Source organism: Phytophthora sojae, assembly GCF_000149755.1.
Source record: "Phytophthora sojae unplaced genomic scaffold PHYSOscaffold_5, whole genome shotgun sequence".
In the NCBI taxonomy this organism is placed as follows: domain Eukaryota; phylum Oomycota; class Peronosporomycetes; order Peronosporales; family Peronosporaceae; genus Phytophthora; species Phytophthora sojae.
The window spans coordinates 2,664,239-2,679,369 of NW_009258119.1; the positions used below are offsets into that span (position 1 = coordinate 2,664,239).

At 53.9% G+C, this 15,131-nt stretch overlaps 4 protein-coding genes across 4 annotated transcripts; 2 read left to right on the forward strand and 2 right to left on the reverse strand.

The window, feature by feature from the left end:
* Positions 1 to 373: 373 nt before the first annotated feature.
* Positions 374 to 2,088, forward strand: PHYSODRAFT_561102 (hypothetical protein; the record flags this gene model as incomplete). Its single annotated transcript, XM_009530616.1, has 6 exons — positions 374 to 489; positions 567 to 1,014; positions 1,078 to 1,113; positions 1,190 to 1,312; positions 1,376 to 1,491; positions 1,560 to 2,088. The coding sequence occupies 6 exons, from the start codon at positions 374 to 376 to the stop codon at positions 1,984 to 1,986; spliced, it is 1,266 nt and encodes a 421-aa protein (XP_009528911.1). The 3' UTR covers positions 1,987 to 2,088.
* Positions 2,089 to 2,148: 60 nt separating this feature from the next.
* On the reverse strand, positions 2,149 to 2,904 carry PHYSODRAFT_286261 (hypothetical protein; the record flags this gene model as incomplete). Its single annotated transcript, XM_009530617.1, has 1 exon — positions 2,149 to 2,904. One exon carries the CDS (start codon positions 2,902 to 2,904, stop codon positions 2,149 to 2,151), a length of 756 nt encoding a protein of 251 aa, XP_009528912.1.
* A 3,283-nt stretch (positions 2,905 to 6,187) lies between these two features.
* On the reverse strand, positions 6,188 to 6,968 carry PHYSODRAFT_354752 (hypothetical protein; the record flags this gene model as incomplete). The annotated part of the gene is made up of 1 exon (XM_009530618.1): positions 6,188 to 6,968. One exon carries the CDS (start codon positions 6,966 to 6,968, stop codon positions 6,192 to 6,194), a length of 777 nt encoding a protein of 258 aa, XP_009528913.1. The 3' UTR covers positions 6,188 to 6,191.
* A 2,905-nt stretch (positions 6,969 to 9,873) lies between these two features.
* On the forward strand, positions 9,874 to 10,215 carry PHYSODRAFT_333434 (hypothetical protein; the record flags this gene model as incomplete). Its single annotated transcript, XM_009530619.1, has 1 exon — positions 9,874 to 10,215. One exon carries the CDS (start codon positions 9,874 to 9,876, stop codon positions 10,213 to 10,215), a length of 342 nt encoding a protein of 113 aa, XP_009528914.1.
* Between the last annotated feature and the right edge of the window lie 4,916 nt (positions 10,216 to 15,131).

A 15,131-nucleotide genomic window follows, 5' to 3' on the forward strand; every position in this document is an offset into this window, starting at 1 on the left:
TTAGGAATGAATGGTTGAAAGTCGAAAGTATACCGCGTATACGAAGCTCGGTGGAGGTCAGAAGCGTGGTTAGGTTATTGATGCGGATCATTCAAAAGATGACTCCAGTGGACGGGTGCAGCAACCACTCTCATTTATCAAACTCGCTCTTCAAAGCAAGGATATGGGGCCCAAGGCGACGCCGGCGTCCAAGAAGAAGAAGCCGGCGGTGGTGGAGACGGCGGCGGCCGTGGAGGCGTCCGCCGTGTCGGCGGCGTCCGCGCGCAGCTGCCGCGAGTTCGCGGCCAACAAGAAGGGCGTCTTCTTCCTCACGTTCTTCAGCTACGTGCTGTTCCACGCCAGCCGCAAGAGCTTCTCGGCCATCAAGGGCGAGATGGGGGACGAGCAGTGGATCCACTCGACGCTCTACGCGCGCGACCAGCAGGTCGAGATGTACGGCCTCATGGACACGCTCTTCATGGGCTTCTACGCGCTCGGGCTCTACGTCAGGTGCGCGGGGGCTTCTACCTGTTATGGGGTCGCGTTCTTAACTGATGTGTGACGTGTGTGCTGTACCCATGTTGAAGTGGCATCCTCGGAGACAAGCACGACCTGCGCCGCATGATCGCGGGCGGCATGTGGGCCACGGCGGCCGTGGGGCTGCTCTTCGGGCTGGGCGCGCTGGCCGACGTGCACGCGCTGAGCTTCTACGCCGTGCTCTGGGGGCTCAACGGGCTCATCCAGTCGAGCGGCTGGCCCGCCAACGTGGCCGTCATGGGCAAGTGGTTCGACCAGCGCGAGCGCGGCGCCGTGCTCGGCGTCTGGAGCGGCAACGCGTGTCTGGGCAACATCGTGGGCACGGCGCTCGTGGCCGTCATGTTCGCGCTCTTCGACAGGACCGAGGCCTGGAAGCTCGCGCTCATCGCGGCGGCGGCGCTCGTGGCCTTCCACGGGCTGCTCGTGCATTTCTTCTTGTACCCGGACCCGAAGGACGTGCCCTACCGCCATGAGGCGCTGGAGGAGGCCAAGCCGGAGGTTGCCAGGAAGAAAGACGACCCGGAGGAGAGTGCCGACTCGGACGAGGATGGCAAGCGAAAGGGCATTGGATTCTTCGAGGCTTGGTGCATCCCCGGGGTGAGTTTTAATGCTCTTGTTCTTGATGGTGTCGTCCTTTGACTGATTTGTTGCGCGCTGCGGTGTTGTTGAGCAGGTCCTGGCGTACTCGATGTCGTACGCGTGCCTCAAGTCCGTGAACTACGCGCTGTTCTTCTGGATCCCGTTCTACCTGACAGTGTCACTTCACATGGAAAACTCGGAGGCTGGCTCTTTCTCGGTTCGTTCCCGTACTTGTGATTGATCGCATCGGGGTGATAGAGGCTAATCATTCTTGCTGTAGATGTTGTACGATGCGGGCCAAATTTTTGGAGGTTTTGTCGGTGGGATCGTTTCGGACACGATGGGTGTCCGATCACCCGTCGTCGTGACGATGCTGCTCTTTTCTTGGTATGAGAAGTGTCCGCTTCATTGTTGCTGCACGCGTTTTGTCGTTTGCTAACTGCAGTATCTGTGCGTACTACCAGCATTACCTTGTACTTCATGGATGGAGCTTCGTACGGGATGACAGCGCTACTACTGGTGGGGTCAGGATTTATGCTGGGTGGGCCAGCTAACCTGATCAGCACAGCCATCTCGGCGGACCTAGGTACCCATGAGAGCATCAAAGGAAACGCGGAGGCTCTCTCGACGGTCACGGGCATCATCGATGGAACTGGAAGCGTCGGTGCCGCGTTGGTTCAATATCTTGTGGGATACTTGGCGAACTGCCAGTACGAGCCGAAAGGCTGCGACCCCAAGAGCCCTCATTGTGTGCAAGTCTGCTCATGGGGGCCGGTTTTCGTGCTTCTGGAGGTTGGGACCGTGCTCTCGTGCGTATGCCTCGCGCAACTTTTGTACCACGAACTGCTGCTCATCCGTAGCCGTCGCCGCTACTGCGCTCGAGAGAGCTAGCAGTACGTTGAGTCCCTCGGTGGTTATCCTATGAGCAGGCTACAGCATAAGGTGTTCATAACGGCATCTAAATCAAAATGCAGTCTATTGTCTTTCTACCTTACTTACTAAAGTAGACAAGAAATAATCCACAATATCTGCAATGTGCGCCCAGTGTCGGTATCATGCGCTTACGCGGCATTCGTGATGTATTTCTTGTTGAATTCGCCAAGGTACGTTCTCCAGGTCTCCCTGTTGGTGTCGGTGATCTTCTTGCCCACCCAGCAGTTTGAAGACCGTTTGAGGATCTTCACGATTGTTCAGCCAGTAGGTGCGTTGTCCAACCCGCCATTGCTCTGCTGCGGTCTTCGTGGGGTTATCGTTGCTCTTTAACGCGCCATTAATCAGCAGCATCAGATCTTTTTCGTCGTAGTGATTCAGGAGCGTCTCCAGGCCGTAGATGTCGTCCATTTTCCCCGCTTTCTTGCTCATGAGCTCACTGTACCGGACATAAGTTGGCAGACTCGTGCCTTCGAACAGCTTCGCGCCTGCCTTATCAAGTTTCAACAGCGAAAAAATGTCGTCCGTAGATTTCGCACCGCTGACCAACTCGTCGAGCTGAGCCTGGAGCCGCTGACCCCGTGGAGACGCGACTAGCGGCGCAACCTTCGACGATGCCTTCGAGGCCTGTTTCGGCTTGAACCAGTTCTTGATACTAGTATTGGTGACGAAGTTGAGATTCGCCCTCTCTTCGCTGTCGTCTTCTTCTTCCGCAAACTTCTCCGTTCGGAGCGATCTCTTCGTTTCGCTGTCACTCGTGAGCAGACGATCAAATGGGGCATTGGGTTGCACCACCTCGGACTCCGTAGTCACCAACGAAGCTTCCGCAATGGCGACCAGAGTGACCGCCATGAATAGCAGTACAAGCAGCATACGCATCGTTGCTGATGGAACTCTGTAAAGTAATGTCGTTTCGGCGAAGGAGTTGGAAAGTGAGGGCACGTGAGGGTTCAATCGTTGTGGGCAAAGACCCCGGACAGCAAATCCGACATCACACAACACGTAGCGCCTGCGCAAGCAGATGCTTTCACTTGCACCGGATGCACACCAGCACCATGCAATCATGCAAGGGTCCTGCAGTACGTAAATTCTTCGACATCATGGTAGTGTACTGGGGGCCTCGTCAGTGTCTGAGGATTTTGGATAGTGACAAGTGAAGCTCAAATCCCAATGCGAGCGGATAACTAAACTGCGCGCGTTGTGAGCGTTCCCTGCTAACTTTGCTTTATCCTTGTGTGTATTCCGCTAGCATCTTTGTGAATGTTCAATTACTTTTTGTGGCAACTACTATACGTCCAAGCGTATTGATCTGGTAACATCCTACCGTAAATCCTCATAAGGGACGGCGAATTCGCCGCGCGCGGGCTTACGACCTCGTCAATCGAATGAGATTTCCCATGAGAGAGCAATTTGGTAAGAAAAGAACCGCAGTTCCCCAAATAAATATTATCCAAATGTTTGCTGAACACGGTTTGCAAACACTACATGTAGCATCCCTACAAGTCGAGAGCCGGTAGCCCACTACAGTACAGCAATCCATACTCTGCAACTAGCACAAGGCAAAAACACCCGTCGTACTATTATCGAAATCAAACTCCGCGTGCATGCAAAAGCGCACCAAGTTTGGCAAGATCTACAATAATCTGCCCGACAAGTTCGAGGCCATTTGCAAGAACACGTTGAGCAGAATACTACATGCAGTAGAAATAAACCGGCAAGGTCAAATATCAAGAGGCCCAACCTATGGACTCGATAGTTTAAAAGCGAAAAATTTGGAGCCACCTTAGCGATTCCAAGAGGTTTTGGCATTATATCAATACCCCTGGGGAACATAATTGAGTTTCACAAATAATTTTGATTCACTAGTGCAAATGAATGAATGCTTCGATTACCGATTTAATGTCCTTCTCGATTTGGACAGATACTATGTACTGGTACTAGTCGTACTAGATAATGAAAATAAAACTAATCCACCACTATGCGAAACACCACGCCGGTGCGGTATGTGAGACCAAGTTGTACATGCCGTGTGCGAAAGTTGGTTGCGTTCCTTTGGATGAACGCGCCTAAGTGCTTGGATTGCCGTAATTGCCGCAGAGCACGCTCGTATTCTTTACGAATGTCGGGGCTGAAAATCCGGAGTAGTCTGCGCTAGTGGTAGCAAAATGCTGAATGAATGCTTGAAATTGCCGTGGGCATTGGGTCCGGTTCTCCGTCTTCGAAGCAGATGTAGTTCCGTTCTGTCCACTGGTGGTGAAGTGTAGCGCAACGATTCACTAGTGCAAAGAACATGACGAAAGTGGAAAAACAGCTATTTAACGTTTAGTGACCTGGTTTGCCAGCGTTATCAACCCTAAGCAAAGCAAAGCCTCACTGATCAATGTTCAGTATGATCTGTTTAAACAAAACAAAACACAGGGAAAATACGTGTACAACCGCGGGACAAGTTCTGCTGCACCATGAAGAGCCCCTTTATAATATTTATTTATTTTTCTTTATTTATTTATTTTTTGCCGCAAGGATTCACTTGACTTAAAATAACGAGAATTTATTGTATTTATGGTGTGAAAATACTTCGTATATTAGGCCGTGTTCGAGTTGAAATAGCGTATTTCGAGCTATTTCGCTAAAACCAGCCATTTCGAACAATCTGCCTTTTTTACAGCTCTGAGCGAAATAGCTGCTTCGTGGAAAACAGCTTTACCATGAATTTCAAAAGGAGTGATTTCGAGGTACTTGAGGTTTTACTAAAACGGAGGTTTACAACCTCAAAAAGCTCAAAGCAGCTATTTTGTGCACTAAATGCGCACGAAACAGCTATTTGGGTGCCATCTCGAACACGGCCTTATAAACTTCGAAGTATTGTGCTTTGCAAACGTTTTGTCGTTTTGACTTGGAGCTCTCCTCGATTTATAATAACTCGAGGTCGATTTAATAAAACGAGGTCAAAGAAAGGGACAGATCGATCTATTTAAGCCGGCCAACAACTCGAGCTACGACAAGCCAAATCAGGTCTCGAGGTCGATCTCCTGGCAGGTTTGAGCAGAACGAGGTCGATCTACGGCAAATCGATCCCTTTTGCGTTTTCAAAAGCGCAATTCGAGCCGATCTATAATAAATCGAGATCGTCCATGCTACCTCCTCTGATTTGTGCCCTGATTTGTGGACCGGCCTTCCTCGATCTAGGCCATAAAACGGGGCGACATTTTATCTGCAAAGCACAATATAATACAAGTTATAGCTTGCGGGGGGCATGCAACGTACTTAGTATGTGTTGGTTTTGATCACCATCACATAATATTATTGAGTCACTGACAGTATTAATACATGTAGTTTGCTGCTAAATCGGACCCCTCCAGGAAATCGGGCCCGATATATCGGATCTTGGACCACCCGATTTGCCAAAACGGATGAAAGCCACAATACCACTTTGTAGCTAGGTAGCTGGAGATGGAGATGACCTCTCATCAACTCTATTTCTTGTCTTTTGATTGGTCAAAATAGTTTAGTTCACAACGTGACAACTGGAGAATTACCCCGTCTCCTTCTCCAGCTCCCAGAGGTGGAGAAGGAGAAAGTAGCTGGAGATTGAGGCAGTTCAGCCGCACACACAATGAACGAAGAGGAAGCTGTACTGGTTGCTACATGCTCAGCTGTCGCACAGGTTGCAGTCCTCCTATCAGGAGAATCCGACGATGCGCCGCAAGGCCCTAAGGAACAGATTCGTACCATCAGAGGCAGGTATGTCCAAACTGGTAGCAGCCAGCACGAGGTCGCCACTGGCTGACGGGAACGGAGGCGCAGCTCTCGGAGCGTCATCGGCAGCTTGGTCCATGACACGCGTCCGGTGTCTCGGGCACAGTGTTCCCGGCCGACGAAGAACAGCAAAGTAAGGAGAAGGAGAGCGAGTCGCACTGTGATTGGCTAGTTTTACCTAGATGCGCTCTGTTGTTGCGAACAAGCTGGAGATGGAGATGCACCAACTCCCTGTAGATATCCATCTCCAGCTGCGTAGCGAACACGCTCTTAGCGAAAGCAACGAACCGCCGGCTTTGCGGCAACTACCGAATCAATCGTTCTCGTTAGTTAATTCGCCGAGTAGGAACCAAGTTTGAACATTCTATTTCTTTTCTTGGAGATACCAACGATTTCTATGTTTGGTGCGCTTAACCCTTGTGGAGTGCGTTAAATTTATTGAGGTACTTCCTCCAGTTCACCCTGTCAGCGTCGCTAATAGTCTTACCTCCCGCCCTCAGGAGCTGGTAGACATCATGAGGGGTCGTGCGCTGACGCAGCCAATCGTCAAACTGGCCCGCACGTAGTCGGTCAGCCGCGGCGAACGTGAGTTCATCAGAACTTTTCATTCCAGCATTGATGATCGCACTCAGCTCGATGTCAGTGAACTCTTTCCGGAGAGACCCGATGCCGTAGATGTCCGGGGTTATCGTCTTCTTGCTCGCGAGTTCGCTGTATCGGACGTACGTGGGCAGTACCTCCTTACGGAACAGGTTTGCAATTGGCTCTCCATGCTTAATGTTCAACGCCTTAGCGACATCGTCCGTGGATGCCTGGGCATCGAGCATTTTCTTGATACCCTTCGGGAGCTTGACCTTGTCCATCGCCAACGTCTGGGCCACCGTTCGGAACTGCTGCGATTCCTTCGCCACTGCCTGGAGTTGCTGGCTTTCCTTCGCGATGACTGCAGGGACGCCCTGGGCCACGGACTTCGGCTTGAGCAAGTTCTTGAGCTTCTTGACGAATTCGAAATTCGCCCTCTCTTCTTCTTCTTCTGGCAACGTCTCGGTCCGCAGCAACCTTTTGGTTACCATGTGGTTGGGTCCGTTCATAATAGCGTGGTCGGTCGCCACATTCGACTCCGTAACCACGGAGGAGGCGCCCACACTGGCGGCTAAAGCGAGTAATACCACAAAAATGCTGCGCATATGTGGACTGTAGTTGCGCTCAGGAACGAAATCGGAGAGTGAGGTCCTCCTGGCCCAAATCCGAGCCATGGGCTCTGCCTTATCGATGCAGCGAACAGGTGCTTTCACTCGGACCGTATGTTTACTATCGTGGTGAAACCTTCGTGAACAAGGTGAAGCAATCCAGGGGCTTCGCAAGGGAGACACCCCCGTTTATTGGCCAATTTCATTTCCGAAGATGCAATCGCAAGATTCCAACTGGGGGAACTGCAGCCCGTACACCGTAATCTTCACGCGATCGACAACGCGGAGCTGGTGAGATTGCGCCACGACAAGTTAACGGTAGCCAAAAGCCACACACACGTACAGTACATGTATACATGTACACAGTACTGGTACGGGTGAGGCGATTATTGTCTGGGGGTGAGGCGAATATTGCATCCCGTACGTACAGTAAGACGCAGGCTTCACCTGCATACTGTGCTGCTTCAAGTAATCTCCGAACCTTATTACAGTACCAAAACACGTAATGCACAGTAACCGTCGGGAAAATAACCAAGCCGGTATGAAATCGCATTTTTAAATGCAGAATCCCCCCCCAATCCCGTATACCGGTTGAGTCAATCGACTCCCGACCTTAATACCTAGTTGTGAGCTTGTCTATCGCGGACTACTTGCTTGGCTCCGTCGTATCCTTACCTGAGAGCAAGTGCATCTTCTCCGATGCCTCTGTTTTGCTTAGTTGTGGTCATCCGGCCTGCTGACCTCTTTAGACAGAAAGATCGATCAAATGACATATATCCTTAAGGCCGTTTAGAACCCTAGAAAACGTTCGTAAATTCTGTGTCTAACCTTCTTCGGCCCTGCAGTGCAGCAATTCGGTGGCAGCATACCAGGTTGTATTGATCACAGATAAGCACGAGCAGTTGTTCGCGCTGATATGACAGGTACAGTAAGACTCGTCAGAATAGTTTAGGCACTTGTTTGGAAGTCTGCAAGAAGCTAAGATGTCCGTGGCTTAGTGGTTCGTACCTCAAGAATTCATTCACAACATATACCGATTTGGCATTTTTAAATTTTAAGAAATTGATTTCATACCGCTTTGGTCATTTTCCCGTAACCATCAGTGGCCTACAGTACGAGCACAAACAATAGCTCGGACGCCATGTTGGTGGCCTTCCCTAATGTGAATGACCAACGATAAAACGAAATTAGAGAACTTTAGTAGTTGGAACAGCTCCGGGTTTGGAACAAGGAAAATCCGGATAAAATCCGGATAAATTACGGATAAATTATTATACCAGCGGATGCTCCAATACTCAAGAACAGAAGTTCTCTAATGGATTAAGAGAACGGGGCCACGGATGCTGATCCGAGTTGTGTTATTCTACAATTGCGATCCGCTTGTCGCGGCCACGTATGCTCGGTGTAGCTCTCCCTCCGATCCTGACTCGTCTGTGTCTGACTCACTGTCCGACACTGGTAGATGCATTGCTCGTACCGCTCGCGCGGGTGCCGACGGCTGCGGCGTCGCTGCTGGCTTCGATCGGAACTTGCTGCCTCCTGCCGGCTTCATGTGTCTAGACTTCGATCGCTCTCGCGCTCGTAGCACTTCCTCCAGCTCTTCTGCGTCCCTCAACCGTAACAGGTGTGGTGTTGGGGAACATCAAGTTTTGTGTCACACTCCAAAACCGCAGTGGAACAACGTACCAGGAGCCAAGTACTACTCGGCGGGATGACCGTCCGCCGAGCTCAGTGGGCTGATGGACAGCTGAACTCGGCTGATGGTGTCAGAAACTCAATGCACACCGGCCCCGACCTGGTGACACGTGGCAGGCCCAGTGATGAAGACCCAGCCAAGTTCAGGAAGGCACTGGACACGCTCAGCCGAGGTCATGGGGAGTTCAAGCCGCCGAGCTCGGCTAAACGGCCCCACGTACCATCCAGATACGATAACCGGGTCCAATTGAGTCCGGGAGTCGCCCAGTCGAGTCCAAGGGTCGCTCCGACGAGTTCGCCGTGTTATCGGGACACGCAGTATCCGGCTCAGCCGAGTTCAAGGGGTTATCCGGACAGGTTATCCGGCTTAGCCGAGCTCAAGTGTCGCCGAGCTCGGTGAAGAGTAGGCCGAGTTCCAAAACCGCCCACTTTCATTTGGTATTTGTATAGGAGCTTAGGAATAGTGGAGGCACCCCTTCAGGGCGCCCGACAGAGATAACAAACAACAGAGCAGAATTTTCTAGGTCCACAACACGTGCACGCGCTTCCAGTAAGCCGCTGCACGGACCGGATTATGTCTGCTGTCAGCACCCGAGAGGCATAGCTTGTAGGGTGTTGACTGGTAGCACCAAGAGATTAAGGTCGGCCCGGGTTGGGCGCGTGTCTCGCCAAGCGCGACGGAAAAGTCTCGCCACCGCTGCGAGCCAGTGTTCCCGTACGTCCCGGGCACTGATTGCTGAGTCGAGAAGCCTTTGCTCTCGGCGACCCGTAAAAGCCCGCGAGGGCCGTCGTCCGTCCTTTGGCGGAGAGCACGGGATTTCTAATTCCGGAGTCAGGTAACTCAGCTGGCTTCCGTGATTGACTGGCTTGGGGTACTTGGTCTCGGCGAGGACGAGACATCACTGTCCCGGAAGGGCCGGACCGCTGGGGACATCTCAGCGCAGGCCAACAAGGGCCGACTAGCTCGGCTGTTGTTGTGTTTGTAGCTAGGGCGCCACATCTGACGATTTTGTCCGTGCTACTACACCACAACTGGTGCCGCGACCCGGGAGCAGGGTGGTTTGTTTTCGTTGGTACCAAGTCAACCAAGTTTCGAGTACTGAGCAAGGTGGTCAAGGGGAGAACGTTGCCGAGCTGGGCCAGCCCAGCGACGGCTGGGGGTTCGCTTCACACGAAGCCGAACTCAGCTGGCGGAAAGATCGCCGACATGACGATGGAAGCGGTCCCACCCGTTCGGTTTGGCGACGACCGCACCCAAGACCGAGGAAGAGATGGAAATATTGGAGATTATCATGAAGAATGGAAGAAAGCCGAGTTGCTCAGCGGGGCAGCTGAGTTCTCGCTGCATGTTGGGCGCATGGAGAAACCTCGACGAGCCCAACAAAACCTCGCAGCCGAGCTCGGTGACGATGCGGACGACGACAGTCAAGACGTCGCTTCAGGGGACCGTCCGCCTCTGATACAACGAGCGACGAGGGCATCAAGCGCGAAATGCTCGAGTTGGGATTCGGTGCCGAACGTCTCGTGGGGAACCTTTTCACTCGACTAGGGGCAATCGAAGAAATGCGAAACCCGTCTGCAAATGGTGCAAGTTGCAGATGCGGTCTAAGGCTATTGCACCAAAGAGATGATCCGCCGACTCAGTGAAGACAGCAGGCTGGGTCGAGTCGAAGAATGATACTGCGTCAACTGTATGGATTATATGAATTACATGATATTGAAATAGAGTGAGCGAAGATGGAGCTGGAAAGCAAGAAGCCCATTCGCCGGGTTAGCGTTGGAGTCGGCGCAGCCGCCACAGCCACCAGGCTGGTGGAATCCGCATCTCGGATCGAAGTCTCAGCCGATTTGCCGAGCTGAGCGATTAAGCCCAGCTGGTCTGACGACGACCCTGTGAAGAAGCTGAGGGAGGTGATGGCGCGTCTGCACAGATTGCGCGAGTCAGCCGTCGATGCCGAAGCTGTGTTGACTCGTCACTGGGTCCGTGAACACGCTACCCACTGGGGCGCTGAGTGTGATATGCGGCGGTACGATCGACACCCTTGGGTACGACCGCCGGGACCTCCGACCAAGTCCGTGAACGATCTTCCCGTTGTGCGCTCAAGCTGAGTTGGAGCGCATGTGTGCTGACGCGAAGCCGTGCTGATATGGAGCCACGCTCAAGCAGGAAAGCCGAAGCGAAGTCGAGTTCGCACGATGTTCCAGTGAGGCCGTATTCACTCCATGTTTACCGAGAGGCGACTAGCCGAGTCGGTCGATGCGCGGCGGTGGTGAACAAACCGAAGTTGCAGCAAAGCTGGACTTGAGCAAAGCTCAGCGGAGGCACGCTGGGCAGGCGCGTCGCCGAGAATGTCGACGTGCCAGCGATCTCGAACGGGATCCGAGTTGATCCGTAGCTGAGCAGAAGCAGACACCTGCTTTGAAGATGGACTCCGACTTCAATCGATCCGACGTAGGGCTACCACCGAGTTTAACTGAAGCCGAGTCGGTGAAATCGCCGAGTCACGGCGTCGCAAAAGTGTACCCAACATCCAAAGCTGGACTGAAGAGGAATGGATTCCACGCGACCGCTGTCGTATTCACATTGAGCCAACATGAGCAGAGCTTGGTCAGGGGTCGAGCATAGCCGAGTCGAAACACGCCTTCAAAGCGCGGATACTTCCGCCAAGGGACTGAGCTGGTCAGCCAGCCAGCTGTGTCGTTCGCTCAGCCGAGCTTGCCTATCACCTTGCTCAACTGGGCTAAGCTGAAGCGGAATCAATGCCAGGTGGACATCAGTCGAGCTAGCCCGGGTTGATTCGTGGCAGAGCCACAAAACATGGGGATCAAGTGGCGCCTAGGCGAATTGCAGCAGAGGTTTGTCTTGAATCCGAGCTGAATCGGGATCAGGTACAAGTGCAGCCGAGGTCAGCACCAACTGAGTTGAACCACAGTCAAGCTAAAGCCGAGATGCGTTCAAGCAGAGCCGAGTTGAAGCGAGACAGGGCACTCTGCGTGGAAGTAGTTTGACACTGAGATGTCGTGAAGCCGAGTTCAACCAAGCCGGAACGGAGCCGAGTTCGAGCAACGCTTCGAAGAAGCGCTGGTCGTTGGAGTGGAGCCGATTGAAGAGCAACCTTGCTGAAGCAAAGCCACGATCAAGTTGAGCCGCCTCGCGTCCAGTTCCAGTGGGAACGCATACATCTCGGTCTTGCGCCCGGTTCTCGTCGGATTCCAGCCGAGACGACGTAGGTCGAGCCGACGTTATGCGCAGCCGAGTCCGAGCAGAGCTGAGCTGAAGCGAGACCGAGATCACGCTGCGTCCGAATGAGGTCGCGTTCGCACTGGGTTGCTGCGAAGCCGAGAACATTGGAGTGCGATCAAGCTGGAATGGGATGCCGAGTTCCAGCAGTGCCGCGGATTGGATGGCGCCAATCTGAAGTGTACTCACTTCAACGGAAGGAAACACTGGGCTGAGTTGCGGTACGCCGAGTTTCAGTGTGATCGCGTTCGGAAGTTCGCCGAGTTGAGTGCTGGTAAACGCTGAACCGAAGATACCGAATTCAAACTGAGTTTGAACGCAGCCGAGCTCGCGGCGAGCCGAGTTGGAATGCGACCGAATGTAGTGCTGTTCCAGTCGAGCTTGCCCACCACCTTCCCAACCAAGCTGAGCCCAGTCGGGGTAAGCTGGTCTAACAGAGCTGGAGACATGCCGAAGTCAAGGTCCGTTGACCACTGAACCCAGCTCGGTCCGTTCAGGACAACTCGACTGGAGCATCAAACGCGCGACGAACTCGCCGGACACGGCAGCGAGGCGGTGAAGAGCTTCCCACTCAACGTGAAGCGTGTTCAGACTGAGCTCGGCTACACCTCGAACTCAGCATGAGCGCTCTCCAATCGGAACATGGTGGGCAGAGAGCAAGTTCGCGGTGGATGCGTTGCGGGAACATTGACGAGAGGCAGACGTGCGAGCTGCATGAACGGAGGGTGCCAATTGGCGGAGAGGACGATCGACGTGCGGTCGTGTGGAGAAGCGCGAGAACAAGATTTGTTCTCTGAGAAAGGCGTCATAACCGATCGACCGAAAATCAAGGAGATCGACGATCGAGAGAAGTGCGACGTGAATAAGACTGGGATTGTGTAGATCAAGAAGGTTCGACGAGCGATCGAGGCATCTGGATAATGCTCGCGCGTAGGCGGAGTGTGGTACGAGGTAGATCACAGCTGATCGACACATGGAGAATGGTGGTACCTCGTTCGAAGAGCGCGTCTCGAAGGCGAAGAGCGTCACGCGCGATATCGTAGATTTGGGACGGCGGAAGACCGAAGTGGACAGATCGCCGATCCAGCACGGCGGATCGTGGATCGCTGATTGAGGGTCGATCGCGATCGCCGATTGCCGATCGACCAAGATGAGAAAATATGAAAAATGGCGTCCCATCCCTAAATAACGCACTACATCTGGATATAGCACACGTACACTGTAACGGGGTTACACGAGAGTTACCCGAAGGGTTACGAAGTGGGTACACACTGTTTAGCCTAAATCAGTAAGAGAATCAGTACATGGCTTCAGAGCCACTGATTATGTATATGACTAGGCTTCACTATGCTAGATAGTGAACCGGATACATTTACACCGTAGGCGGCTTGGTCGCGCTAAAGAGAAATAAATTCAGTTTGAGATTCACACAGTTAAGATTGTCCGGTGTAACCCTTGACCACACGAGTTTTCCCCACCTCACCCGGGTTGAGTGGGAAGCTCTTCACCGCCTCGCTGCCGTGTCCGGCGAGTTCGTCGTCACGTCGCTGCTGAGCTCAGCGACCACCGACCAACAACGCCAGGCTGCCCAAGAGTTCATGGAACGCGAGCTCGCCGATGCCAAGCGGCGAGTGTCAACTCCCTCGCATTCAGGAACGATGCGGTGAAGATGGAGACGTCGACGTATTCCGGCGCCGGCCAAGACCGACTGCCCCTGAACCGCTGGTTCAGGGAGATCGACGTCGCCATCGCCTCGAGACTGATCGAGGCGCCGACGGCGAAAGTGAACTTCCTCCTGTTGCGTTTGTCGGGGAAGGCGAAGGAGTGGGCCCTTGGCAAGCTTGTTGTAGACCAACACGCCTTCCCGAGTCTGGACAGTCTCCAGAAAGACCTTCGACTTGCGTTCGAGCCTCCGCAAGACGAATCGCGGATGCGTGCTGCGTTCTTCGCGTTGAAGCATGGCAAGCTGTCCATGCGCGACTACGTACAGAAGACTCGTCACCTGGCCTCGTGCATCGTCACGAGCCCCATCGACATGGCTTCGCAGGTCCACGTCTTCGTGTTTGGCATGCGAGAAGGAATGACGCGCTACTGTCTCACGCGTGCCGAGCCGAAGTCGCTGGAAGAAGCGTTCGTCCTCGCATTGCGCGAGGACTACACGGTATCCGCTTCGTACTCGCGACAGTTGCCGTCGGACACTCGGGCAGCGATGCCCGAGCCAATGGAAATCGATGCCGTCGAAGCCGCGAAGAATAACCGGCGGTACTACTCGCGCGGCGGCCGCAATTCTCGTTCGCTGACCTGCCACCGTTGTGGGAAGTTGGGTCATCGCGCGGCAATCTGCCACGCGCCTGCGCCGATGCACGCTGCAGTCGCTCGCGCCGACGATGAGCTCCTGGCCGTTCAACAAAAAACGACCGGGACCAGTAAGTGCGGGGCGCCCTACTGGCTGGAACGGAGGTCCGGGTCCCCCGGTGGCAACCCGATCTCCTAGCCCCCACTGCTTCACGCACACTTCAATGCCACCACCACCAGCGGCGACCACAGACTGATCATCGTCAGCCTGCACGTCGCCGGCGCGCGGCGTCCTCTCCGTGCGCTCCTGGATTCGGGCGCAACGAACAACTTCTTCCACGCCTCGTGTTTGTCGCTTCTTTCCTCGGACATATCCGTCTGCGAGGGTCCCGGCGTCGTCTTCATTAAGCTCGCTGACGGCATGCCACACCGTGTCCCACGGCATGATATCACGCGCCGTACACGTTCGACGGCTTCCGTAGCAACGACGACTTCCTGGTGATCGAGATGAACTACGCGTTCGACTGCATCTTGGACATACCGTGGCTGACACGGTATCAGCCGAAGATCGACTGGCTGGCCCGATCGGTCAAGCGTCGAGCCGACTACGATGTGAGTGAAGTGTTCACTCATCTCCTGGTCGCTCCGACGGACTGGCCCCACGTTACCGTCGTGGATCGTTCATCCACGACGCAAGCCCTACACAGAGCGAGCGATGGCCCTCTCTGTATGGCATGTGCGGTGCTGTTGGATGAACCGACAAATGAACCCAAAACCTCGCAGCGAAGCGAGGTTGTTGCGAGGGCGGTCGAGCGAAGGCGACTCCCGCGAACCAACGAGGCGGTCGAGCGACGTGGGCTCCCGCGCCCCAACGAGGCGGTCGAGCGACGTGGGCTCCCGCGAATCAACAAGGCGGTCGAGCAAGCGGT